The sequence below is a fragment of the Oncorhynchus mykiss genome, chromosome 30 (assembly GCF_057628025.1).
Source record: "Oncorhynchus mykiss isolate SJ-2025 chromosome 30, ASM5762802v1, whole genome shotgun sequence".
Taxonomy (NCBI): domain Eukaryota; kingdom Metazoa; phylum Chordata; class Actinopteri; order Salmoniformes; family Salmonidae; genus Oncorhynchus; species Oncorhynchus mykiss.
In genome coordinates this window covers 3,631,149-3,655,000 of record NC_143051.1, presented here as the reverse complement: position 1 = coordinate 3,655,000, position 23,852 = coordinate 3,631,149, and the positions used below count along the sequence as shown (strand labels likewise).

Here is a 23,852-nt window from a genome sequence, read left to right as displayed (position 1 = left end):
TACAGCTGTTATTCTATAGGCTGGGATCCACACTGTTATTCTATAGGCTGGGATCCACACTATGTGGCTGTTATTCTATAGGCTGGGATCCACACTATGCAGCTGTTATTCTATAGGCTGGGATCCTCACTATACAGATGTTATTCTATAGGCTGGGATCCACACTGTTATTCTATAGGCTGGGATCCTCACTGTTATTCTATAGGCTGGGATCCACACTATGTAGCTGTTATTCTATGGGCTGGGATCCACACTATACAGTTGTTATTCTATAGGCTGGGATCCACACTATGCAGCTGTTATTCTATAGGCTGGGATCCTCACTATACAGCTGTTATTCTATAGGCTGGGATCCACACTATACAGCTGTTATTCTATAGGCTGGGATCCACACTATACAGCTGTTATTCTATAGGCTGGGATCCACACTGTACAGCTGTTATTCTATAGGTTGGGATCCACACTGTTATTCTATAGGCTGGGATCCACACTATGTAGCTGTTATTCTATAGGCTGGGATCCACACTATGCAGCTGTTATTCTATAGGCTGGGATCCACACTATACAGCTGTTATTCTATAGGCTGGGATCCACACTGTTATTCTATAGGCTGGGATCCACACTATGTAGCTGTTATTCTATAGGCTGGGATCCACACTATGCAGCTGTTATTCTATAGGCTGGGATCCTCACTATACAGCTGTTGTTCTATAGGCTGGGATACACACTATGCAGCTGTTATTCTATAGGCTGGGATCCACACTATGCAGCTGTTATTCTATAGGCTGGGATCCACACTATGCAGCTGTTATTCTATAGGCTGGGATCCACACTATTCAGCTGTTATTCTATAGGCTGGGATCCTCACTATACAGCTGTTATTCTATAGGCTGGGATCCACACTATTCAGCTGTTATTCTATAGGCTGGGATCCACACTATACAGCTGTTATTCTATAGGCTGGGATCCACACTATACAGCTGTTATTCTATAGGCTGGGATCCACACTATGTAGCTGTTATTCTATAGGCTGGGATCCGCACTATACAGCTGTTATTCCATAGGCTGGGATCCACAGTATGCAGCTGTTATTCTATAGGCTGGGATCCACACTATACAGCTGTTATTCTATAGGCTGGGATCCACACATGCAGCTGTTATTCTATAGGCTGGGATCCACACTGTTATTCTATAGGCTGGGATCCACACTATGCAGCTGTTATTCTATAGGCTGGGATCCACACTGTTATTCTATAGGCTGGGATCCACACTATGCAGCTGTTATTCTATAGGCTGGGATCCACACTATGCAGCTGTTATTCTATAGGCTGGGATCCACACTATACAGCTGTTATTCTATAGGCTAGGATCCACACTATGCAACTGTTATTCTATAGGCTGGGATCCTCACTATACAGATGTTATTCTATAGGCTGGGATCCACACTGTTATTCTATAGGCTGGGATCCTCACTGTTATTCTATAGGCTGGGATCCACACTATACAGCTGTTATTCTATAGGCTGGGATCCTCACTATACAGCTGTTATTCTATAGGCTGGGATCCACACTATACAGCTGTTATTCTATAGGCTGGGATCCACACTATGCAGCTATTATTCTATAGGCTGGGATCCACACTATACAGCTGTTATTCTATAGGCTGGGATCCACACTATGTAGCTGTTATTCTATAGGCTGGGATCCACACTATGCAGCTGTTATTCTATAGGCTGGGATCCACACTATGCAGCTGTTATTCTATAGGATGGGATCCTCACTATACAGCTGTTGTTCTATAGGCTGGGATCCCCACTATGTAGCTGTTATTCTATAGGCTGGGATCCACACTATGCAGCTGTTATTCTATAGGCTGGGATCCACACTATGCAGCTGTTATTCTATAGGCTGGGATCCACACTATTCAGCTGTTATTCTATAGGCTGGGATCCTCACTATACAGCTGTTATTCTATAGGCTGGGATCCACACTATTCAGCTGTTATTCTATAGGCTGGGATCCACACTATACAGCTGTTATTCTATAGGCTGGGATCCACACTGTACAGCTGTTATTCTATAGGCTGGGATCCACACTATGTAGCTGTTATTCTATAGGCTGGGATCCACACTATACAGCTGTTATTCTATAGGCTGGGATCCACACTGTTATTCTATAGGCTGGGATCCTCACTATACAGCTGTTATTCTATAGGCTGGGATCCACACTATGCAGCTGTTATTCTATAGGCTGGGATCCACACTGTTATTCTATAGGCTGGGATCTGCACTATACAGCTGTTATTCTATAGGCTGGGATCCACACTATGCAGGTGTTATTCTATAGGCTGGGATCCACACTGTGTAGCTGTTATTCTATAGGCTGGGATCCACACTATGTAGCTGTTATTCTATAGGCTGGGATCCACACTATGTAGCTGTTATTCTATAGGCTGGGATCCACACTATGCAGCTGTTGTTCTATAGGCTGGGATCCACACTATGCAGCTGTTAATCTATAGGCTGGGATCCACACTATGCAGCTGTTATTCTATAGGCTGGGATCCACACTATGTAGCTGTTATTCTATAGGCTGGGATCCTCACTGTGCAGCTGTTATTCTATATGCTGGGATCCACACTATGTAGCTGTTATTCTATAGGCTGGGATCCACACTATGCAGCTGTTATTCTATAGGCTGGGATCCACACTGTTATTCTATAGGCTGGGATCCACACTATGTAGCTGTTATTCTATAGGCTGGGATCCACACTATGCAGCTGTTATTCTATAGGCTGGGATCCACACTATGCAGCTGTTGCAAGAGCACATTTTTCACTGGCTCTCCACCGGGTTTCAAAAACAACGATTGATTAGCAGCTTAAACTTCTTGAAATCAGTTTGGGTTCAAAAACACATTTAGACGTCTGAACGGCCATCCACAACAACCACGATCTGAAAAGTTCAAATAGCTAAATGAGAGAGCAGCAGTGTGATTTACACCAATGTTCCTTTGTAGATGTTAACAATAAGTGATATCCGTATCGCTGTAGACTACACCACAGCGTTTATTCAAATTGGATTACCTTTGGATGCCGACAGCAGTCGCACCATTAGAAGACATAGTTTGGACTGTAGCCTACAAAAGCCTATTACTGCTCTTTTCCCGCGATCCATCAAACACATTTGGTGTGTCATCATAGTGGTCTCTGACATCATAATGGTCTCTGACATCATAATGATCTCTGACATCATAGTGGTCTCTGACATCATAATGGTCTCTGACATCATAATGGTCTCTGACATCATAGTGGTCTCTGACATCATAATGGTCTCTGACATCATAATGGGCTCTGTCGTCATAGTGGTCTCTGACATCATAATGGTCTCTGACATCATAATGGTCTCTGTCATCATAATGGTCTCTGTCGTCATAGTGGTCTCTGATTGGTGGTCAGCCTTTGATTCGTCATCATGGTGGTCTCTGATTGGTGGTCATCCTTTGATGTGTCATCATGGTGGTCTCTGACTTGTGGTCATCCTTTGATGTGTCATCATGGTGGTCTCTGACTTGTGGTCAGACTCACTCAGGTGGAACAAAATCGAACCTCTTTTCAATGCTGATTTGAATGTCATTTAGAAATCAGTGTCAAATAGTTTTTTTGTTGTTGCAAAAATCCATTCTGAATTTAATTCCTTGAATTCCTTGAAGTAATCATCAAGTTTTTCAAAAGGATCTGCAATCTGATTCTAATAATTTAGCTGGTAACGTAACGGATTACATGTATGATCTCTGATCTCCATGTATGATCTCTGATCTCCATGTATTATCTTATCTCCATGTATGATCTCTGATCTCCATGTATGATCTTTGATCTCCATGTATGATCTCCTTGTATGACCTCTGATCTCCATGTATGATCTCTGATCTCCGTGAATGATCTCTGATCTCCATGTATGATCTCTGATCTCCATGTATGATCTCTGATCTCCATGTATGATCTCTGATCTCCATGTATGATCTCTGATCTCCATGTATGACCTCTGATCTCCATGTATGATCTCTGATCTCAATGTATGATCTCTGATCTCAATGTATGATCTCTGATCTCCATGTATGATCTCTGATCTCCATGTTTGATCTCTGATCTCCATGTATGATCTCTGATCTCAATGTATGATCTACACCCCAGGAGCCACATAGATGGAACACCTGTCCCACGGACGGAAGTTCAGCGTCATTTACATTTGATTGAGTTGACATGAAATCAAACGTGATATCAAACAAATAAATGCTACATGTCACTGTATTTACGCAGGTTAACATTGGGGTAAAAACAAGACAATGTAGGTTAACGTTGGGTTAACGACAAGACAACATAGGTTAACGTTGGGTTAACAACAAGACAACATAGGTTAACGTTGGGTTAACAACAAGACAACATAGGTTATCGTAGGTTAAAAACAAGACAACATAGGTTAACGTTGGGTTAACAACAAGACAACATAGGTTATTGTAGGTTAAAAACAAGACAACGTAGGTTAAAAACAAGACAACGTAGGTTAACGTAGGTTAAAATCAAGACAACGTAGGTTAAAAACAAGACAACGTAGGTTGACGTTGGGGTAAAAACGAGACAACGTAGGTTGACGTTGGGGTAAAAACAAGACAACGTAGGTTAACGTAGGTTAAAATCAGGACAACGTAGGTTAAAAACAAGACAACGTAGGTTAAAAACAAGACAACGTAGTTTGACGTTGGGGTAAAAACAAGACAACGTAGGTTGACGTTGGGTTAACAACAAGACAACAATGGTCTTACTTTTTTTTCAAATCCAATCAGTTTTCCACATTGATTCAACATCGTCACGTTGCTATATGTTTTTGTTGAAATGACATGGGAACAACGTTGATTCAACCAGTTTTTGTCCAGTGAGGTGTTACAAGAAGTTGTTTGTCTCTCTGTGGATTGTATTTCTTGGTACTGTCTCTTAATCTTGTATTCCATCACCCCCAGGAGCCCATGTCCAGTTCCTCAACTTCTCCACCGAGGCTAACCATGATTTCCTGGAGATCAGGAACGGCCCGCTGGACACCAGCACTGTGATTGGTCGATTCAGTGGACAGGATGTCCCGCCCTCCCTGCTCACCACCTCCCATGAGACCACAGTGTATTTCCATAGCGACCACTCCCAGAACAAGCCAGGCTTCAGGTTTGAATACCAGGGTAAGAGACTCAGGACATGGCTTCAGATTTGAGTACCAGGGTAAGAGACTCAGGACATGGCTTCAGGTTTGAGCACCAGGGTAAGAGGCTCAGGACATGGCTTCAGGTTTGAGTACCAGGGTAAGGGGCTCAGGACATGGCTTCAGGTTTGAGTACCAGGGTAAGAGACTCAGGACATGGCTTCAGGTTTGAGTACCAGGGTAAAAGTCTCAGGACATGGCTTCAGGTTTGAGTACCAGGGTAAGAGACTCAGGACATGGCTTCAGGTTTGAGTACCAGGGTAAAAGTCTCAGGACATGGCTTCAGGTTTGAGTACCAGGGTAAGAGACTCAGGACATGGCTTCAGGTTTGAGTACCAGGGTAAGAGTCTCAGGACATGGCTTCAGGTTTGAGTACCAGGGTAAGAGACTCTGGACATGGCTTCAGGTTTGAGTACCAGGGTAAGGGGCTCAGGACATGGCGTCAGGTTTGAGTACCAGGGTAAGAGGCTCAGGACATGGCTTCAGGTTTGAGTACCAGGGTAAGAGACACTGGAGGTTACACTAACTTTTGGATGCATGAACCAAGTTTTTGTTCTCCACGTTTCATTAAATTTTCTGAATTTCACAGTATACTTCCCATTTGATTGGGATTCAGGCATCTATCCTAGCTGGATCACGACTAGGGTTGCACATTTTGGGGAATATTCAGAGGTGGAAACTTTCTTTGGGAATTAGTGGGTGTATATGGGAATTAACGGAAATATATGCATATAAATATTAATACCATATAAATGTAGATGTCTTTTACATTGGATATACCGTATTTATCATATCATATGAAGACAGAAACATAAACCTTTACCTTATCATAAGTAGACATTATTACAAATTATTAAATCCTTCCAATATAAATAATATATATATATATTTAGTTACGAATGGAACTTTACTTAAATTAGTTGACTCCTCAAATGGGATGATTTCAGTGAACAACAAAATAAAGGGAATATTGAATGATCCCCAATGATCCATCGAGGTTGTCTTCCTCTTGTACATCAGACTCTGAGGCCTCATCTTCACTGTCACTTTCCAACCTGATTGAGGATAGCACATTTCACATTTTCCCGGGTGGCCACCAATTCTTCAACCCTTGTATTGGTCAACCTGTTGCGTGCTTTGGTGTGTGTGTTCCCAAAAAAGGACCAATTGCGCTCTGAGGCGGCTGATGTTGGTGGGATTTGGAGGATGATGGAGGAAACAGGAGAATGAGCCTCAAATCCGCAAAGTCCCTTCACCAGGTGGATGATGAGATATGTTGGCATGACTGCCATATTGCATCTCCATCCCAAAGCCCTTGCTTGGAAGTGTACTTCGCCAGACTGCCAAGAACCTTGCCCTCATCCAGGCCAAGGTGGCGAGACACGGTAGTGATGACACCATAGACCTTGTTGATCTCAGCACCAAACAGCATGCTCTTGCCAGCATACTTGCTGTCCAACATGTACGCTGTGGCGTGTATTGGCTTCAGGCACAAGTCTTCACACTTTTTGATGTATTTCAGAACTGCAGTTTCCTCTGCTTGGAGCAACAGCGAAGTGGGCAGGGCAGTAAGGATTTCTTCTCTTACATCTGCAAGCAGAGTCTGAACATCAGACAGGATGGCATTGTCTCCCTCAATCTGTGCAATGGCTACTGCTATAGGTTTCAGGAGTTTCAGGCTGCTTACCACTTTCTCCCAAAATACATCATCTAGGAGGATCCTCTTGATGGGGCTATCAGCAGACTGTGATATGGCCATTCCTTAGAGAGACTCCTTCCACTCCAGGAGACTGTCAAACATGATGACAACACCACCCCAACGGGTGTTGCTGGGCAGCTTCAATGTGGAGCTGTTATTCGTCTCACTTTGCATGGTGAGGTAGATTGCTGCTATAACTTGATGACCCTTCACATACCTATCAATTTCCATTGGCTCTCTTGTAGAGTGTATCCATTGTTTTCAGTGCCATGATGTCATTGAGGAGCAGATTCAATGCATGAGCAGCACAGCCATTGGGTGTGATGTGAGGGTAGGACTCCTCCACTTTAGACCAAGCAGCCTTCATGTTCACAGTATTGTCTGTCACCAGTGCAAATATCTTCTGTGGTCCAAGGTCATTGATGACTGCCTTCAGCTCATCTGGAATGTAGAGACCGGTGTGTCTGGTGTCTCTTGTGTCTGTGCTCATGTAGAATACTGGTTGAGGTGTGGAGATGATGTAGTTAACTATTCATTGACCACGAACATTCGAACACTCATCAGAGATGATTGCAATACCGTCTGCTTTCTCTATGATTTGCTTGACCTTCACTTGAACTCTGTTGAACTCTGCATCCAGCAAATTAGTAGATAAAGCATGTCTGGTTGGAGGGGTGTACGCTGGGCGAAGAGCTTTCAGAAATCTCTTCCAATACACATTGCCTGTGAGCATCAGAGGTGAACCAGTTGCATACACAGCTCGAGCAAGACATTTATCAGAATTTCTCTGACTACGTTCTTCCATTGAGTCAAACAAACTTCTAATTCCAGTAGGACTATGAGCTGTTGCTATCGATAAGGTGTCTGATTCATCATTTTCATCTCGAATAGAAGTAGAGGGAGTTTTGTCAGAGGTTGCTTGTTGTGAGCGCTGAGGGAACTTTATGCACTTGGCCAGATGATTCTGCATCTTTGTTGCATTCTTCACATATGATTTGGCACAGTATTTGCAAATGTACACCGCTTTTCCTTCTACATTAGCTGCAGTGAAATGTCTCCATCCGTCAGATAGTGCCCATGGCATTTCCTGTTTCCATTTCCATTTTCCTGTAAAGATTAGAAAAAAATGAGTAAAAAAATAAATAATAATAATAATTCCATGTGCAGATAAATAGTTAAGCAATTTGATTAAACAACTCCTTTGTAAGATACATGTTTTTAAATGAAACATGTATGGAAGCAAGTGAATTAACACTCCTCCGTTAGCAGGCTCAAGCAAGCTAAAACCCACATGGTAGCAAAAACAACTTAGCAAAAATTGTTAACAAGTTAGAAATGATTTAAACACACTTTGCTGTATGCTACTATTTACTAGTTCATTAACAAAAAATAATCTAATATAAAATATATTCACCCCACCCAGTATTGTAATCAAAACTTACCAGAAAGCAAGTCCTTGGCTCAGACAGTGTAGTAGTGTGGGCTCAATAGCATCTCAGTAGTGTGCAAGATCTTGAGAATCAGCTGTACATGTGATGGAAGAATGCACTGTGCATGCAGAGGGTTGCAAATCCATTGAATTGGGGATAGTTTAGCCAAAATTTGCCACAAGACCTAGAATAGCCTTGTGTATACCACAAAAAAAAGTTCACTTTTGAATATGAGCAAAATTCCCCAAATTCCAGGGCTTTACTTTTCATGGAATCTTTCCGGAAGAATTCTGGAAATTTGGCGGAAAGTTTCCGACCCTATGCAACCCTAATCACGATAGATGACTTCTTGCTAAATCATTAGCCTAAAAACGTCTGATAAACTTCAGTTTTCAAGTGAACTATCTCTTTGAGAATACAAAGTATACTATAGATCAAAAGTATGTGGACACCTCTTCAAATTAGTGGATTTGGCAATTTCAGCCTCATCCGTTGCTGACAGGTGTATGAACTCCAACACACCACCATGCAATCTCCATAGACAAACATTGGCAGTAGAATAGCCTTACTGACGAGCTCAGTGACATTCAAACTGACACTGTCATAGGATGTCACCTTTCCAACAAGTCAGTTCATCAATGTTCTGCCCTGCTAGAGCAGCTGTGGTCAACAGTAAATGTTTTTATTGTAAAGTGGAAACGTCTAGGAGCGACAAAGGCTCAGCCACACAAGCTCACAGAACAGGACCGCTGAGTTCTGAAGCGCCTAGCGTGTAGAAATGATCTGTCCTTGGTTGCAACACTCACTATCCAATAACTGTTCGTCGGGAGCTTGATGAAATAGGTTTCCATGGGCGAGCAGCCATACACAAGCCTAAGATCACCATGTGCAATGCCAAGCGTTGGCTGGAGTGGTGTAAAGCTCTCCACCATTGGACACTGGAGCAGTGGAAACGCGTTCTCTGGAGTGATGAATCACGCATCACCATTTTGCAGTCCATCCTCCAAACCAGATGGGTTTGACGGCTGCCAGGAGAACGCTACCTGCCCAAATGCATAGTGCCAACTGTAAAGTTTGGTGGAGGAGGAATAATGGTCTGGGGCTGTTTTTCATGGTTCAGGCTCCTTTGTTCCAGTGAAGGGAAATATTACTGGTACAGCATACAACAACATTCAATTCTATGCTTCCGAATTTGTGACAACAATTCAGGGAAGGCCATTTCCTGTTTCAGCATGACAATGCCACCGTGCACAAAGCGAGGTCCATACAGAAATGGTTTGTCGAGATAGGTGTGGAAGAACTTGACTGGCCTGCACAGAGCCCTGACCTCAACCCCATTGAACACCTTTGCTCAACACAATCGCTCAAAATCACTCTTCCACCACACTAATGCCCTTGCGGCTGAATTGAAGCAAGTCCCCTCAGTAATGTTTCAACATCTAGAGGAAAGCCTTCCCGGAAGAGTGGAGGCTGTCATAGCAGCAAAGGAGGGACCAACTCCATATTAATGCCTATGATTTTAGAGTTTTGATATTCGATCAGCAGGTGTCCACATGCTTTTGATCACGTTGTGAACATCTCTCTCTCACTGTCGGACTCATTCAGTTATACCCCTAGATATATTTGTATTAATTTATATTTTCACAATGATGTCGAGGTTATTACAGGATAAATGCAAAATGATAAGTTTAGGATTTGTTCTTTTGATGAAACTTACATAACATCGGTAGCATTTCACTGTTGACTGATCTTGGATGTAAAACCTATATCTTACTCATAGATATCTCATGAACCAAGTTATATCAAGCTAATAAGCCCCAAGACTCTGTAAAACTGCCCCGGGTATAAACCTGTATTTAAACTATGAGTTCTCCCTCCCTCTGTCAGCGTCATAAAGGTTGTCTGTATTCATACAATAATCTCCCCCTCCTCTATACCTCCCACCTCCCAACCCCAGAAAACAGAAACCTCCCCCTCCTTTTTATACCTCCCACCTCCCAACCCCAGAAAACAGAAACCTCCCCCTCCTGTTTATACCTCCCACCTCCCAACCCCAGAAAACAGAAAACTCCCCCTCCTGTCTATACCTCCCACCTCCCAACCCCAGAAAACAGAAACCTCCCCCTCCTGTTTATACCTCCCACCTCCCAATCCCAGAAAACAGAAACCTCCCCCTCCTGTTTATACCTCCCACCTCCCAACCCAGGAAAACAGAAACCTCCCCCTCCTGTTTATACCTCCCACCTCCCAACCCAGGAAAACAGAAACCTCCCCCTCCTGTTTATACCTCCCACCTCCCAACCCAGGAAAACAGAAACCTCCCCCTCCTGTTTATACCTCCCACCTCCCAACCCAGGAAAACAGAAACCTCCCCCTCCTGTTTATACCTCCCACCTCCCAACCCAGGAAAACAGAAACCTCCCCCTCCTGTTTATACCTCCCACCTCCCAACCCAGGAAAACAGAAAGGGAAAAACCCAACCTTAATCTACAAAGTCACGGCACAAAGGTGCTCAACTTTATATTGTGATTCAGTGAACGAGCGGCAAATTGAAATCTACTATCTGGCATTTCCATAATTATGTTACATTACCATATAAACCAAGCATTATATTTGGAAATGCCCCCTTTTGCAACGCTTGCATGACTTATCTCTCACAAAGGAGGCTCTGATCCAGAGAAATCCATTTCTTTAGTCATCTTTATATCCAGGGCCTTCAAGGCTCAATGACTACTCCTCTCTCTCTCTCTCTCTCTCTCTCTCGCTCTCTCTCTCTGTCTCTCTCTCTCCCTCTCATTCTCTCTCTCTCTCTCTCTCTCATTCTCTCTCTCTCTCTCTCTCTCGCTCATTCTCTCTCTCTCTCTCTCTCTCGCGCTCTCTCTCTCTCTGTCTCTCTCTCTCCCTGTCTCTCTCTCTGTCTCTCTCTCTCTCTCTCTCTCATTCTCTCTCTTTCTCTCTCTCTCTCTCTCTCATTCTCTCTCTCTCTCTCACTCTCTCGCGCTCTCTCTCTCGCGCACTTTCTCTCTCTCTCACTCTCTCTCTCACTCTGTTTCTCTTTCTTCCTCTCTCTCTCTCCCTCTTTTGTTTCCATCGAGAAATGATCTGGGAATAATTTGCTCATAGCTCTGATAAAACTACAGAATGATGTTTTTATATTTTTCTTTCTCCCAAAATAAAGTGAGAGACGGAGGAAACATCTCAATTGGGTGAAAGCCTTTCCTCGATTCCACCGTCCTCCTCTCCTCTGTGAGGTCGATGAGTGTCCTCCTCTGTGAGGTCGATGAGAGTCCTCCTCTCCTCTGTGAGGTCGATGAGTGTCCTCCTCTGTGAGGTCGATGAGAGTCCTCCTCTCCTCTGTGAGGTCGATGAGAGTGTCCTCCTCTCCTCTGGTAGGTCGATGAGAGTGTCCTCCTCTCCTCTGTGAGGTGGATGAGTGTCCTCCTCTCCTCTGTGAGGTGGATGAGTGTCCTCCTCTCCTCTGTGAGGTGGATGAGAGTGTCCTCCTCTCCTCTGTGAGGTGGATGAGTGTCCTCCTCTCCTCTGTGAGGTGGATGAGAGTGTCCTCCTCTCCTCTCGTAGGTCGATGAGAGTGTCCTCCTCTCCTCTGTGAGGTCGATAAGAGTGTCCTCCTCTCCTCTGTGAGGTGGATGAGAGTGTCCTCCTCTCCTCTGTGAGGTCGATGAGAGTGTCCTCCTCTCCTCTGTGAGGTTTATGAGTGTCCTCCTCTCCTCTGTGAGGTTGATGAGTGTCCTCCTCTCCTCTGTGAGGTCGATGAGTGTCCTCCTCTCCTCTGTGAGGTCGATGAGAGTGTCCTCCTCTCCTCTGTGAGTTCGATGAGAGTGTCCTCCTCTCCTCCTCTGTGAGGTCGATGAGAGTGTCCTCCTCTCCTCTGTGAGGTCGATGAGAGTGTCCTCCTCACCTCTGTGAGGTCGATGAGTGTCCTCCTCTCCTCTGTGAGGTCGATGAGTGTCCTCCTCTCCTCTGTGAGGTCGATGAGTGTCCTCTCCTCTGTGAGGTCGATGAGTGTCCTCCTCTCCTCTGTGAAGTCGATGAGAGTGTCCTCCTCTCCTCTGTGAGGTCGGTGAGTGTCCTCCTCTCCTCTGTGAGGTCGATGAGTGTCCTCCTCTCCTCTGTGAGGTGGATGAGAGTGTCTTCCTCTCCTCTGTGAGGTCATTGAGTGTCCTCCTGTGTGAGGTTGATGAGTGTCCTCCTGTGTGAGGTCGATGAGTGTCCTCCTCTCCTCTGTGAGTTCGATGAGTGTCCTCCTCTCCTCTGTGAGGTCGATGAGAGTCCTCCTCTCATCTGTGAGGTCGATGAGTGTCCTCCTCTGTGAGGTCGATGAGAGTCCTCCTCTCCTCTGTGAGGTCGATGAGAGTGTCCTCCTCTCCTCTGTGAGGTCGATGAGTATCCTCCTCACCTCTGTGAGGTCGATGAGTGTCCTCCTCTCCTCTGTGAGGTCGATGAGTGTCCTCCTCTCCTCTGTGAGGTCGATGAGTGTCCTCCTCTCCTCTGTGAGGTCGATGAGTGTCCTCCTCTCCTCTGTGAAGTCGATGAGAGTGTCCTCCTCTCCTCTGTGAGGTCGGTGAGTGTCCTCCTCTCCTCTGTGAGGTCGGTGAGTGTCCTCCTCTCCTCTGTGAGGTGGATGAGAGTGTCCTCCTCTCCTCTGTGAGGTCATTGAGTGTCCTCCTCTGTGAGTTCGATGAGTGTCCTCCTCTCCTCTGTGAGGTCGATGAGAGTCCTCCTCTCCTCTGTGAGGTCGATGTGTGTCCTCCTCTGTGAGGTCGATGAGAGTGTCCTCCTCTCCTCTGTGAGGTCGATGAGTGTCCTCCTCTGTGAGGTCGATGAGAGTGTCCTCCTCTCCTCTGGCAGGTCGATGAGAGTGTCCTCCTCTCCTCTGTGAGGTCGATAAGAGTGTCCTCCTTTCCTCTGTGAGGTGGATGAGAGTGTCCTCCTCTCCTCTGTGAGGTCGATGAGAGTGTCCTCCTCTCCTCTGTGAGGTTGATGAGTGTCCTCCTCTCCTCTGTGAGGTCGATGAGTGTCCTCCTCTCCTCTGTGAGGTCGATGAGTGTCCTCCTCTCCTCTGTGAGGTCGATGAGAGTGTCCTCCTCTCCTCTGTGAGTTCGATGAGAGTGTCCTCCTCTCCTCCTCTGTGAGGTCGATGAGAGTGTCCTCCTCTCCTCTGTGAGGTCAATGAGAGTGTCCTCCTCACCTCTGTGAGGTCGATGAGTGTCCTCCTCTCCTCTGTGAGGTCGATGAGTGTCCTCCTCTCCTCTGTGAGGTGGATGAGAGTGTCCTCCTCTCCTATGTGAGGTCGGTGAGTGTCCTCCTCTCCTCTGTGAGGTCGATGAGTGTCCTCCTCTCCTCTGTGAGGTGGATGAGAGTGTCTTCCTCTCCTCTGTGAGGTCATTGAGTGTCCTCCTGTGTGAGGTTGATGAGTGTCCTCCTGTGTGAGGTCGATGAGTGTCCTCCTCTCCTCTGTGAGTTCGATGAGTGTCCTCCTCTCCTCTGTGAGGTCGATGAGAGTCCTCCTCTCCTCTGTGAGGTCGATGAGTGTCCTCCTCTGTGAGGTCGATGAGAGTCCTCCTCTCCTCTGTGAGGTCGATGAGAGTGTCCTCCTCTCCTCTGTGAGTTCGATGAGAGTGTCCTCCTCTCCTCCTCTGTGAGGTCGATGAGAGTGTCCTCCTCTCCTCTGTGAGGTCAATGAGAGTGTCCTCCTCACCTCTGTGAGGTCGATGAGTGTCCTCCTCTCCTCTGTGAGGTCGATGAGTGTCCTCCTCTCCTCTGTGAGGTCGATGAGTGTCCTCCTCTCCTCTGTGAGGTGGATGAGAGTGTCCTCCTCTCCTATGTGAGGTCGGTGAGTGTCCTCCTCTCCTCTGTGAGGTCGATGAGTGTCCTCCTCTCCTCTGTGAGGTGGATGGGAGTGTCTTCCTCTCCTCTGTGAGGTCATTGAGTGTCCTCCTGTGTGAGGTTGATGAGTGTCCTCCTGTGTGAGGTCGATGAGTGTCCTCCTCTCCTCTGTGAGTTCGATGAGTGTCCTCCTCTCCTCTGTGAGGTCGATGAGAGTCCTCCTCTCCTCTGTGAGGTCGATGAGAGTCCTCCTCTCCTCTGTGAGGTCGATGAGTGTCCTCCTCTGTGAGGTCGATGAGAGTCCTCCTCTCCTCTGTGAGGTCGATGAGAGTGTCCTCCTCTCCTCTGTGAGGTCGATGAGAGTGTCCTCCTCACCTCTGTGAGGTCGATGAGTGTCCTCCTCTCCTCTGTGAGGTCGATGAGTGTCCTCCTCTGTGAGGTCAATGAGTGTCCTCCTCTCCTCTGTGAAGTCGATGAGAGTGTCCTCCTCTCCTCTGTGAGGTCGGTGAGTGTCCTCCTCTCCTCTGTGAGGTCGGTGAGTGTCCTCCTCTCCTCTGTGAGGTGGATGAGAGTGTCCTCCTCTCCTCTGTGAGGTCATTGAGTGTCCTCCTCTGTGAGTTCGATGAGTGTCCTCCTCTCCTCTGTGAGGTCGATGAGAGTCCTCCTCTCCTCTGTGAGGTCGATGAGTGTCCTCCTCTGTGAGGTCGATGAGAGTGTCCTCCTCTCCTCTGTGAGATCGATGAGTGTCCTCCTCTGTGAGGTCGATGAGAGTGTCCTCCTCTCCTGTGGCAGGTCGATGAGAGTGTCCTCCTCTCCTCTGTGAGGTCGATAAGAGTGTCCTCCTTTCCTCTGTGAGGTCGATGAGAGTGTCCTCCTCTCCTCCGTGAGGTCGATGAGAGTGTCCTCATCTCCTCTGTGAGGTTGATGAGTGTCCTCCTCTCCTCTGTGAGGTCGATGAGTGTCCTCCTCTCCTCTGTGAGGTCGATGAGTGTCCTCCTCTCCTCTGTGAGGTCGATGAGAGTGTCCTCCTCTCCTCTGTGAGGTCATTGAGTGTCCTCCTGTGTGAGGTCGATGAGTGTCCTCCTGTGTGAGGTCGATGAGTGTCCTCCTCTCCTCTGTGAGTTCGATGAGTGTCCTCCTCTCCTCTTTGAGGTTGATGAGTGTCCTCCTCTCCTCTGTGAGTTCGATGAGTGAGCTCCTCTCCTCTGTGAGGTCGATGAGTGTCCTCCTCTCCTCTGTGATGTCATTGAGCGTCCTCCTGTGTGAGGTCGATGAGTGTCCTCCTCTCCTCTGTGAGATCGATGAGTGTCCTCCTCTCCTCTGTGAGGTCGATGAGAGTCCTCCTCTCCTCTGTGAGGTCGATGAGTGTCCTCCTCTGTGAGGTCGATGAGAGTCCTCGTCTCCTCTGTGAGGTCGATGAGTGTCCTCCTCTCCTCTGTGAGGTCGATGAGAGTGTCCTCCTCACCTCTGTGAGGTCGATGAGTGTCCTCCTCTCCTCTGTGAGGTCGATGAGTGTCCTCCTCTCCTCTGTGAGGTCGATGAGTGTCCTCCTCTCCTCTGTGAAGTCGATGAGAGTGTCCTCCTCTCCTCTGTGAGGTCGGTGAGTGTCCTCCTCTCCTCTGTGAGGTCGATGAGTGTCCTCCTCTCCTCTGTGAGGTGGATGAGAGTGTCCTCCTCTCCTATGTGAGGTCGGTGAGTGTCCTCCTCTCCTCTGTGAGGTCGATGAGTGTCCTCCTCTCCTCTGTGAGGTGGATAGGAGTGTCTTCCTCTCCTCTGTGAGGTCATTGAGTGTCCTCCTGTGTGAGGTTGATGAGTGTCCTCCTGTGTGAGGTCGATGAGTGTCCTCCTCTCCTCTGTGAGGTCGATGAGAGTGTCCTCCTCTCCTCTGTGAGGTCATTGAGTGTCCTCCTGTGTGAGGTCGATGAGTGTCCTCCTGTGTGAGGTCGATGAGTGTCCTCCTCTCCTCTGTGAGTTCGATGAGTGTCCTCCTCTCCTCTTTGAGGTTGATGAGTGTCCTCCTCTCCTCTGTGAGTTCGATGAGTGTCCTCCTCTCCTCTGTGAGGTCGATGAGTGTCCTCCTCTCCTCTGTGATGTCATTGAGTGTCCTCCTGTGTGAGGTCGATGAGTGTCCTCCTCTCCTCTGTGAGATCGATGAGTGTCCTCCTCTCCTCTGTGAGGTCAATGAGAGTCCTCCTCTCCTCTGTGAGGTCGATGAGTGTCCTCCTCTGTGAGGTCGATGAGAGTCCTCGTCTCCTCTGTGAGGTCGATGAGAGTGTCCTCCTCTCCTCTGTGAGGTCGATGAGAGTGTCCTCCTCACCTCTGTGAGGTCGATGAGTGTCCTCCTCTCCTCTGTGAGGTCGATGAGTGTCCTCCTCTCCTCTGTGAGGTCGATGAGTGTCCTCCTCTCCTCTGTGAAGTCGATGAGAGTGTCCTCCTCTCCTCTGTGAGGTCGGTGAGTGTCCTCCTCTCCTCTGTGAGGTCGGTGAGTGTCCTCCTCTCCTCTGTGAGGTGGATGAGAGTGTCCTCCTCTCCTCTGTGAGGTCATTGAGTGTCCTCCTCTGTGAGTTCGATGAGTGTCCTCCTCTCCTCTGTGAGGTCGATGAGAGTCCTCCTCTCCTCTGTGAGGTCGATGAGTGTCCTCCTCTGTGAGGTCGATGAGAGTGTCCTCCTCTCCTCTGTGAGGTCGATGAGTGTCCTCCTCTGTGAGGTCGATGAGAGTGTCCTCCTCTCCTCTGGCAGGTCGATGAGAGTGTCCTCCTCTCCTCTGTGAGGTCGATGAGAGTGTCCTCCTCTCCTCTGTGAGGTCGATAAGAGTGTCCTCCTTTCCTCTGTGAGGTCGATGAGAGTGTCCTCCTCTCCTCCGTGAGGTCGATGAGAGTGTCCTCCTCTCCTCTGTGAGGTTGATGAGTGTCCTCCTCTCCTCTGTGAGGTCGATGAGTGTCCTCCTCTCCTCTGTGAGGTCGATGAGTGTCCTCCTCTCCTCTGTGAGGTCGATGAGAGTGTCCTCCTCTCCTCTGTGAGTTCGATGAGAGTGTCCTCCTCTCCTCCTCTGTGAGGTCGATGAGAGTGTCCTCCTCTCCTCTGTGAGGTCAATGAGAGTGTCCTCCTCACCTCTGTGAGGTCGATGAGTGTCCTCCTCTCCTCTGTGAGGTCGATGAGTGTCCTCCTCTCCTCTGTGAGGTGAATGAGAGTGTCCTCCTCTCCTCTGTGAGGTCGGTGAGTGTCCTCCTCTCCTCTGTGAGGTCGATGAGTGTCCTCCTCTCCTCTGTGAGGTGGATGAGAGTGTCCTCCTCTCCTCTGTGAGGTCATTGAGTGTCCTCCTGTGTGAGGTCGATGAGTGTCCTCCTGTGTGAGGTCGATGAGTGTCCTCCTCTCCTCTGTGAGTTCGATGAGTGTCCTCCTCTCCTCTTTGAGGTCGATGAGTGTCCTCCTCTCCTCTGTGAGTTCGATGAGTGTCCTCCTCTCCTCTGTGAGGTCGATGAGTGTCCTCCTCTCCTCTGTGATGTCATTGAGTGTCCTCCTGTGTGAGGTCGATGAGTGTCCTCCTCTCCTCTGTGAGATCGATGAGTGTCCTACTCTCCTCTGTGAGGTTGATGAGTGTCCTCCTCTCCTCTTTGAGGTCGCCTCCATTTATAGCCAAACACATTGTGGCTCCGCATCCGTTTATAGCCAAACACATTATGGCTCCGCCTTGGTTTATAGCCAAACACACTGTGGCTCCGCCTCCGTTTATAGCCAAACACACTCTGGCTCCGCCTCCGTTTATAGCCAAACACATTGTGCAGGTGAATTTTACATTTAGAAAGCATATATGGGGCTGTTCTTAAAGGCAACTTGTGGACCGGACTGTTTGACCATTTAGGCTATACTTTGTTCAATCATGTTACTACATTAGCTAGCTACAGTGCTTTCCGGAAAGTATTCAGACCCCTTGAATTTTTCCACATTTTGTTACGTTAAAGCCTTATTCTCAAATGGATGAATACAAATCCTCAATAATTTACACACAGTACCCCATAATGACATCACAGTACCCCATAATGACATCACAATACCCCGTAATGACAAAGCAAAAACAGGCTTTTAGAAATGTTTGCATCAGACTGGGGCAAAGCTTCACCTTCCAGCAGGACAACGACCATAAGCAGACAGCCAAGAGAACGCAGGAGTGGCTTCGGGAGAAGTCTCTGAATGCCCTTGAGTGGCCGCGCCAGAGCCTGGACTTGAACCCGATTGTACATCTCTGGAGAGTCCTGAAAATAGCTGTGCAGCGACACTTCCCATCGACCTCCCCAAATACACCTGTGTAGCTTCAAACCTGTTAGAAATCTATGTCATTCTTCAACAACACAAACTCCAAAGCAAATCAGGGGCAGAAAAATAGGTTTATTTGGGAAGGACAAATCAAGATGTTATGCTGGGAGGTAGATATTCAGATGTTCAGTCTCCCCTCTCCTCAGCTTTTCTTCACTGAACAAAGGAACAGGATGCCAGGTATAACCCCCCACCCTAGCCTGGGGTTGACCAATCAGAAGTCCTTGCAGTACAGCTTGGCCAATGGCCAAATAACAAGTATCCTGCTCCAGACTCGATGTAAAGAACGTAGCACACGTAGCTCTGAGTTCAGGAGTGACATTCCACAGATTCTAAACAGATGTTGAACTGAAACCCAACTCCTATTTACAATTCCCTATTGACCATTAGTACTCTAGTTTTCAGTCCTCTCATCCTCTCATTCTCACAAACTCTCAAACTCTCAACCTATCAACCTCTCATCCTCACAAACTCTCAAACTCTCAAACTCTCAACCTCTCATCCTCTCAATCTCTCAAACTCTCAACCTATCAACCTCTCATCCTCACAAACTCTCAAACTCTCAACCTATCAACCTCTCATCCTCTCATCCTCTCATCCTCTCAATCTCTCATCCTCTCAATCTCTCATCCTCTCAATCTCTCATCCTCTCAACCTCTCATCCTCTCATCCTCTCATCCTCTCAACCTCTCAATCTCTCAAACTCTGCATTGTGTATTTATCTTCAACATACTCTTACATACCCAAGAAGACTCGAGGCTGTAAATGCTGCCAACGGTGCTTCAACAAAGTACTGAGTAAAGGGTCTGAGTACTTACGTAAATGTCATATTTCTGTTTCTATTTGTAATAAATTAGCAACATTTCCTCAAAAATGTTTTTTTTTTGCTTTGTCATTATGGGGTATTGTGATGTCATTATGGAGTATTGTGATGTCATTATGGGGTATTGTGGTGTCATTATGGGGTATTGTGGTGTCATTATGGGGTATTGTGATGTCATTATGGGGTATTGTGTTGTCATTATGGGGTATTGTGATGTCATTATGGTGTATTATGGTGGCATTATGGGGTATTGTGATGTCATTATGGGGTATTGAGTGTAGATTGATGAGGGGTGAAAAAAGTATTTAATCCATTTTAGAATAAGTCTGTAACATAACAAAATGAGGAGAAAGGTCAAAAGGTCAGAATACTTTCCGAATGTATATCTAACAACCTGGGACACCTTCAGCAGTAGACAACATTATGGTACGTTCATGTATAATAATGTATATCTAACAACCTGGGACACGTTCATATATAATAATGTATATCTAACAACCTGGGACACCTTCAGCAGGAGACAACATTATGGTACGTTCATATATAATAATGTCTATCTAACAACCTGGGACACGTTCATATATAATAATGTGTATCTAACAACCTGGGACACCTTCAGCAGGAGACAACATTATGGTACGTTCATATATAATAATGTATATCTAACAACCTGGGACACGTTCATATATAATAATGTGTATCTAACAACCTGGGACACGTTCAGCAGGAGACAACATTATGGTACGTTCATATATAATAATGTATATCTAACAACCTGGGACACCTTCAGCAGGAGACAACATTATGGTACGTTCATATATAATAATGTCTATCTAACAACCTGGGACACGTTCATATATAATAATGTCTATCTAACAACCTGGGACACCTTCAGCAGGAGACAACATTATGGTACGTTCATATATAATAATGTATATCTAACAACCTGGGACACGTTCAGCAGGAGACAACATTATGGTACGTTCATATATAATAATGTCTATCTAACAACCTGGGACACCTTCAGCAGGAGACAACATTATGGTACGTTCATATATAATAATGTATATCTAACAACCTGGGACACGTTCAGCAGGAGACAACATTATGGTACGTTCATATATAATAATGTACGTAGAAGAAACATGCCTCTCTGACATGTTGAATAAGGAATAACGTTGGCTCTATTCATGGAACATCAATCTGCAACGTTCGAGAAAGATTTTCAACCAGTAGCCTACTGAATGTAGCCATGGTAACATTACCAGTAGCCTACTGAACGTTGCCCTGGTAACAATACCAGTAGTCTAATGAATGTTGTCCTGGTAACATTACCAGTAGTCTAATGAATGTTGTCCTGGTAACATTACCAGTAGTCTAATGAATGTTGTCCTGGTAACATTGCCAGTAGTCTACTGAACGTTGTCCTGGTAACATTGCCAGTAGTCTACTGAAAGTTGTCCTGGTAACATTGCCAGTAGTCTACTGAATGTTGTCCTGGTAACATTGCCAGTAGTCTACTGAACGTTGTCCTGGTAACATTGCCAGTAGTCTACTGAACGTTGTCCTGGTAACATTGCCAGTAGTCTACTGAACGTTGTCCTGGTAACATTGCCAGTAGTCTACTGAACGTTGTCCTGGTAACATTGCCAGTAGTCTACTGAACGTTGTCCTGGTAACATTGCCAGTAGTCTACTGAACGTTGTCCTGGTAACATTGCCAGTAGTCTACTGAACGTTGTCCTGGGAACATTGCCAGTAGTCTACTGAACGTTGTCCTGGTAACATTGTCAGTAGTCTACTGAACGTTGTCCTGGTAACATTGCCAGTAGTTTAGATGCAAACATTTGTTAACACAGAGAGGAAGGAAAAGGGATGACAAACAATTTATTGACTGGGTAGATAATGACTCATGTCGCTACGCTATATGTGACTGGGTAGATAATGACTCATGTCGCTACGCTATATGTGACTGGGTAGATAATGACTCATGTCGCTACGCTATATGTGACTGGGTAGATAATGACTCATGTCGCTACGCTATATGTGACTGGGTAGATAATGACTCATGTCGCTACGCTATATGTGACTGGGTAGATAATGACTCTTGTCGCTACGCTATATGTGACTGGGTAGATAATGACTCTTGTCGCTACGCTATATGTGACTTGGTAGATAATGACTCTTGTCGCCACGCTATATGTGACTGGGTAGATAATGACTCTTGTCGCTACGCTATATGTGACTGGGTAGATAATGACTCTTGTCGCTACGCGATATGTGACTGGGTAGATAATGACTCTTGTCGCTACGCGATATGTGACTGGGTAGATAATGACTCTTGTCGCTACGCTATATGTGACTGAGTAGATAATGACTCTTGTCGCTACACGATATGTGACTGGGTAGATAATGACTCTTGTCGCTACGCGATATGTGACTGGGTAGATAATGACTCTTGTCGCTACGCTATATGTGACTGGGTAGATAATGACTCTTGTCGCTACGCGATATGTGACTGGGTAGATAATGACTCTTGTCGCTACGCGATATGTGAATGGGTAGATAATGACTCTTGTCGCTACGCTATATGTGACTGGGTAGATAATGACTCTTGTGACGAAGACTTAGCACAGCGGTCTAAAGCGCTGCATCTCATTGCAAGAGGCGTCACAACAGACCCTGGCTTCAATCCAGGCTGTATCATATCCCGGCCGTGATGGGGAGTACCACAGAGCGGTGTTCAATTGGCCCAGTGTTGGCTGGGGTAGGCAGTCATTGTAAATAATAATTTGTTCTTAACTGACTTGCCGAGTTAAATACTGTCCACCAATGAAGGAGGCCATTCCGTGTCTACCACACTGTCCTCTAAGGGAGGAGGCCATTCTGTGTCTACCACACTGTCCTCTAATGGAGGAGGCCATTCAATGCAGATTGACAATGTAGAGTGACTAATCGAAAACACACACTGCAAACAACCTCTCCCTCATACCATTCTCCCTGCCTCTGTCCACCTCTCCCTCATACCGTTCTCCCTGCCTCTGTCCACCTCTCCCTCATACCGTTCTCCCTTCCTCTGTCCACATCTCCCTCATACTGTTCTCCCTTCCTCTGTCCACCTCTCCCTCATACCGTTCTCCCTGCCTCTGTCCACCTCTCCCTCATACCTTTCTCCCTTCCTCTGTCCACATCTCCCTCATGCTGTTCTCCCTTCCTCTGTCCAGCTCTCCCTCATACCGTTCTCCCTTCCTCTGTCCACATCTCCCTCATACCGTTCTGCCTTCCTCTGTCCACCTCTCCCTCATACCGTTCTCCCTTCCTCTGTCCACATCTCCCTCATACCGTTCTCCCTTCCTCTGTCCACCTCTCCCTCATACCGTTCTCCCTTCCTCTGTCCACATCTCCCTCATACCGTTCTCCCTTCCTCTGTCCACCTCTCCCTCATTCCGTTCTCCCTTCCTCTGTCCACCTCTCCCTCATACCGTTCTCCCTTCCTCTGTCCACCTCTCCCTCATACCGTTCTCCCTTCCTCTGTCCACCTCTCCCTCATACCGTTCTCCCTTCCTCTGTCCACCTCTCCCTCATACCGTTCTCCCTTCCTCTGTCCACATCTCCCTCATACCGTTCTCCCTTCCTCTGTCCACCTCTCCCTCATTCCGTTCTCCCTTCCTCTGTCCACATCTCCCTCATACCGTTCTCCCTTCCTCTGTCCACCTCTCCCTCATACCGTTCTCCCTTCCTCTGTCCACCTCTCCCTCATACCGTTCTCCCTTCCTCTGTCCACATCTCCCTCATACCGTTCTCCCTTCCTCTGTCCACATCTCCCTCATACCGTTCTCCCTTCCTCTGTCCACCTCTCCCTCATACCGTTCTCCCTTCCTCTGTCCACCTCTCCCTCATACCGTTCTCCCTTCCTCTGTCCACATCTCCCTCATACCGTTCTCCCTTCCTCTGTCCACCTCTCCCTCATACCGTTCTCCCTTCCTCTGTCCACATCTCCCTCATACCGTTCTCCCTTCCTCTGTCCACCTCTCCCTCATTCCGTTCTCCCTTCCTCTGTCCACATCTCCCTCATACCGTTCTCCCTTCCTCTGTCCACCTCTCACTCATACCGTTCTCCCTTCCTCTGTCCACCTCTCCCTCATACCGTTCTCCCTTCCTCTGTCCACATCTCCCTCATACCGTTCTCCCTTCCTCTGTCCACATCTCCCTCATACTGTTCTCCCTTCCTCTGTCCACCTCTCCCTCATACCGTTCTTCCTCTGTCCACATCTCCCTCATTCCGTTCTCCCTTCCTCTGTCCACATCTCCCTCATACCGTTCTCCCTGCCTCTGTCCACCTCTCCCTCATACCGTTCTCCCTGCCTCTGTCCACCTCTCCCTCATACCGTTCTCCCTTCCTCTGTCCACATCTCCCTCATACTGTTCTCCCTTCCTCTGTCCACCTCTCCCTCATACCGTTCTCCCTGCCTCTGTCCACCTCTCCCTCATACCG

General features: G+C 47.0%; 1 protein-coding gene across 1 annotated transcript in view; it reads left to right on the top strand.

Annotated features, from left to right (window-relative positions):
• Positions 1-23,852, top strand: part of csmd2 (CUB and Sushi multiple domains 2) — a gene marked incomplete at its 5' end in the record, with an annotated part of 597,374 nt that overhangs the window by 356,486 nt on the left and 217,036 nt on the right. The window contains one exon of the mRNA XM_090227432.1: positions 5,016-5,225. Coding sequence (XP_090083558.1) covers positions 5,016-5,225 — 210 coding nt within the window. The remainder of the gene's footprint in view (positions 1-5,015; positions 5,226-23,852) is intronic.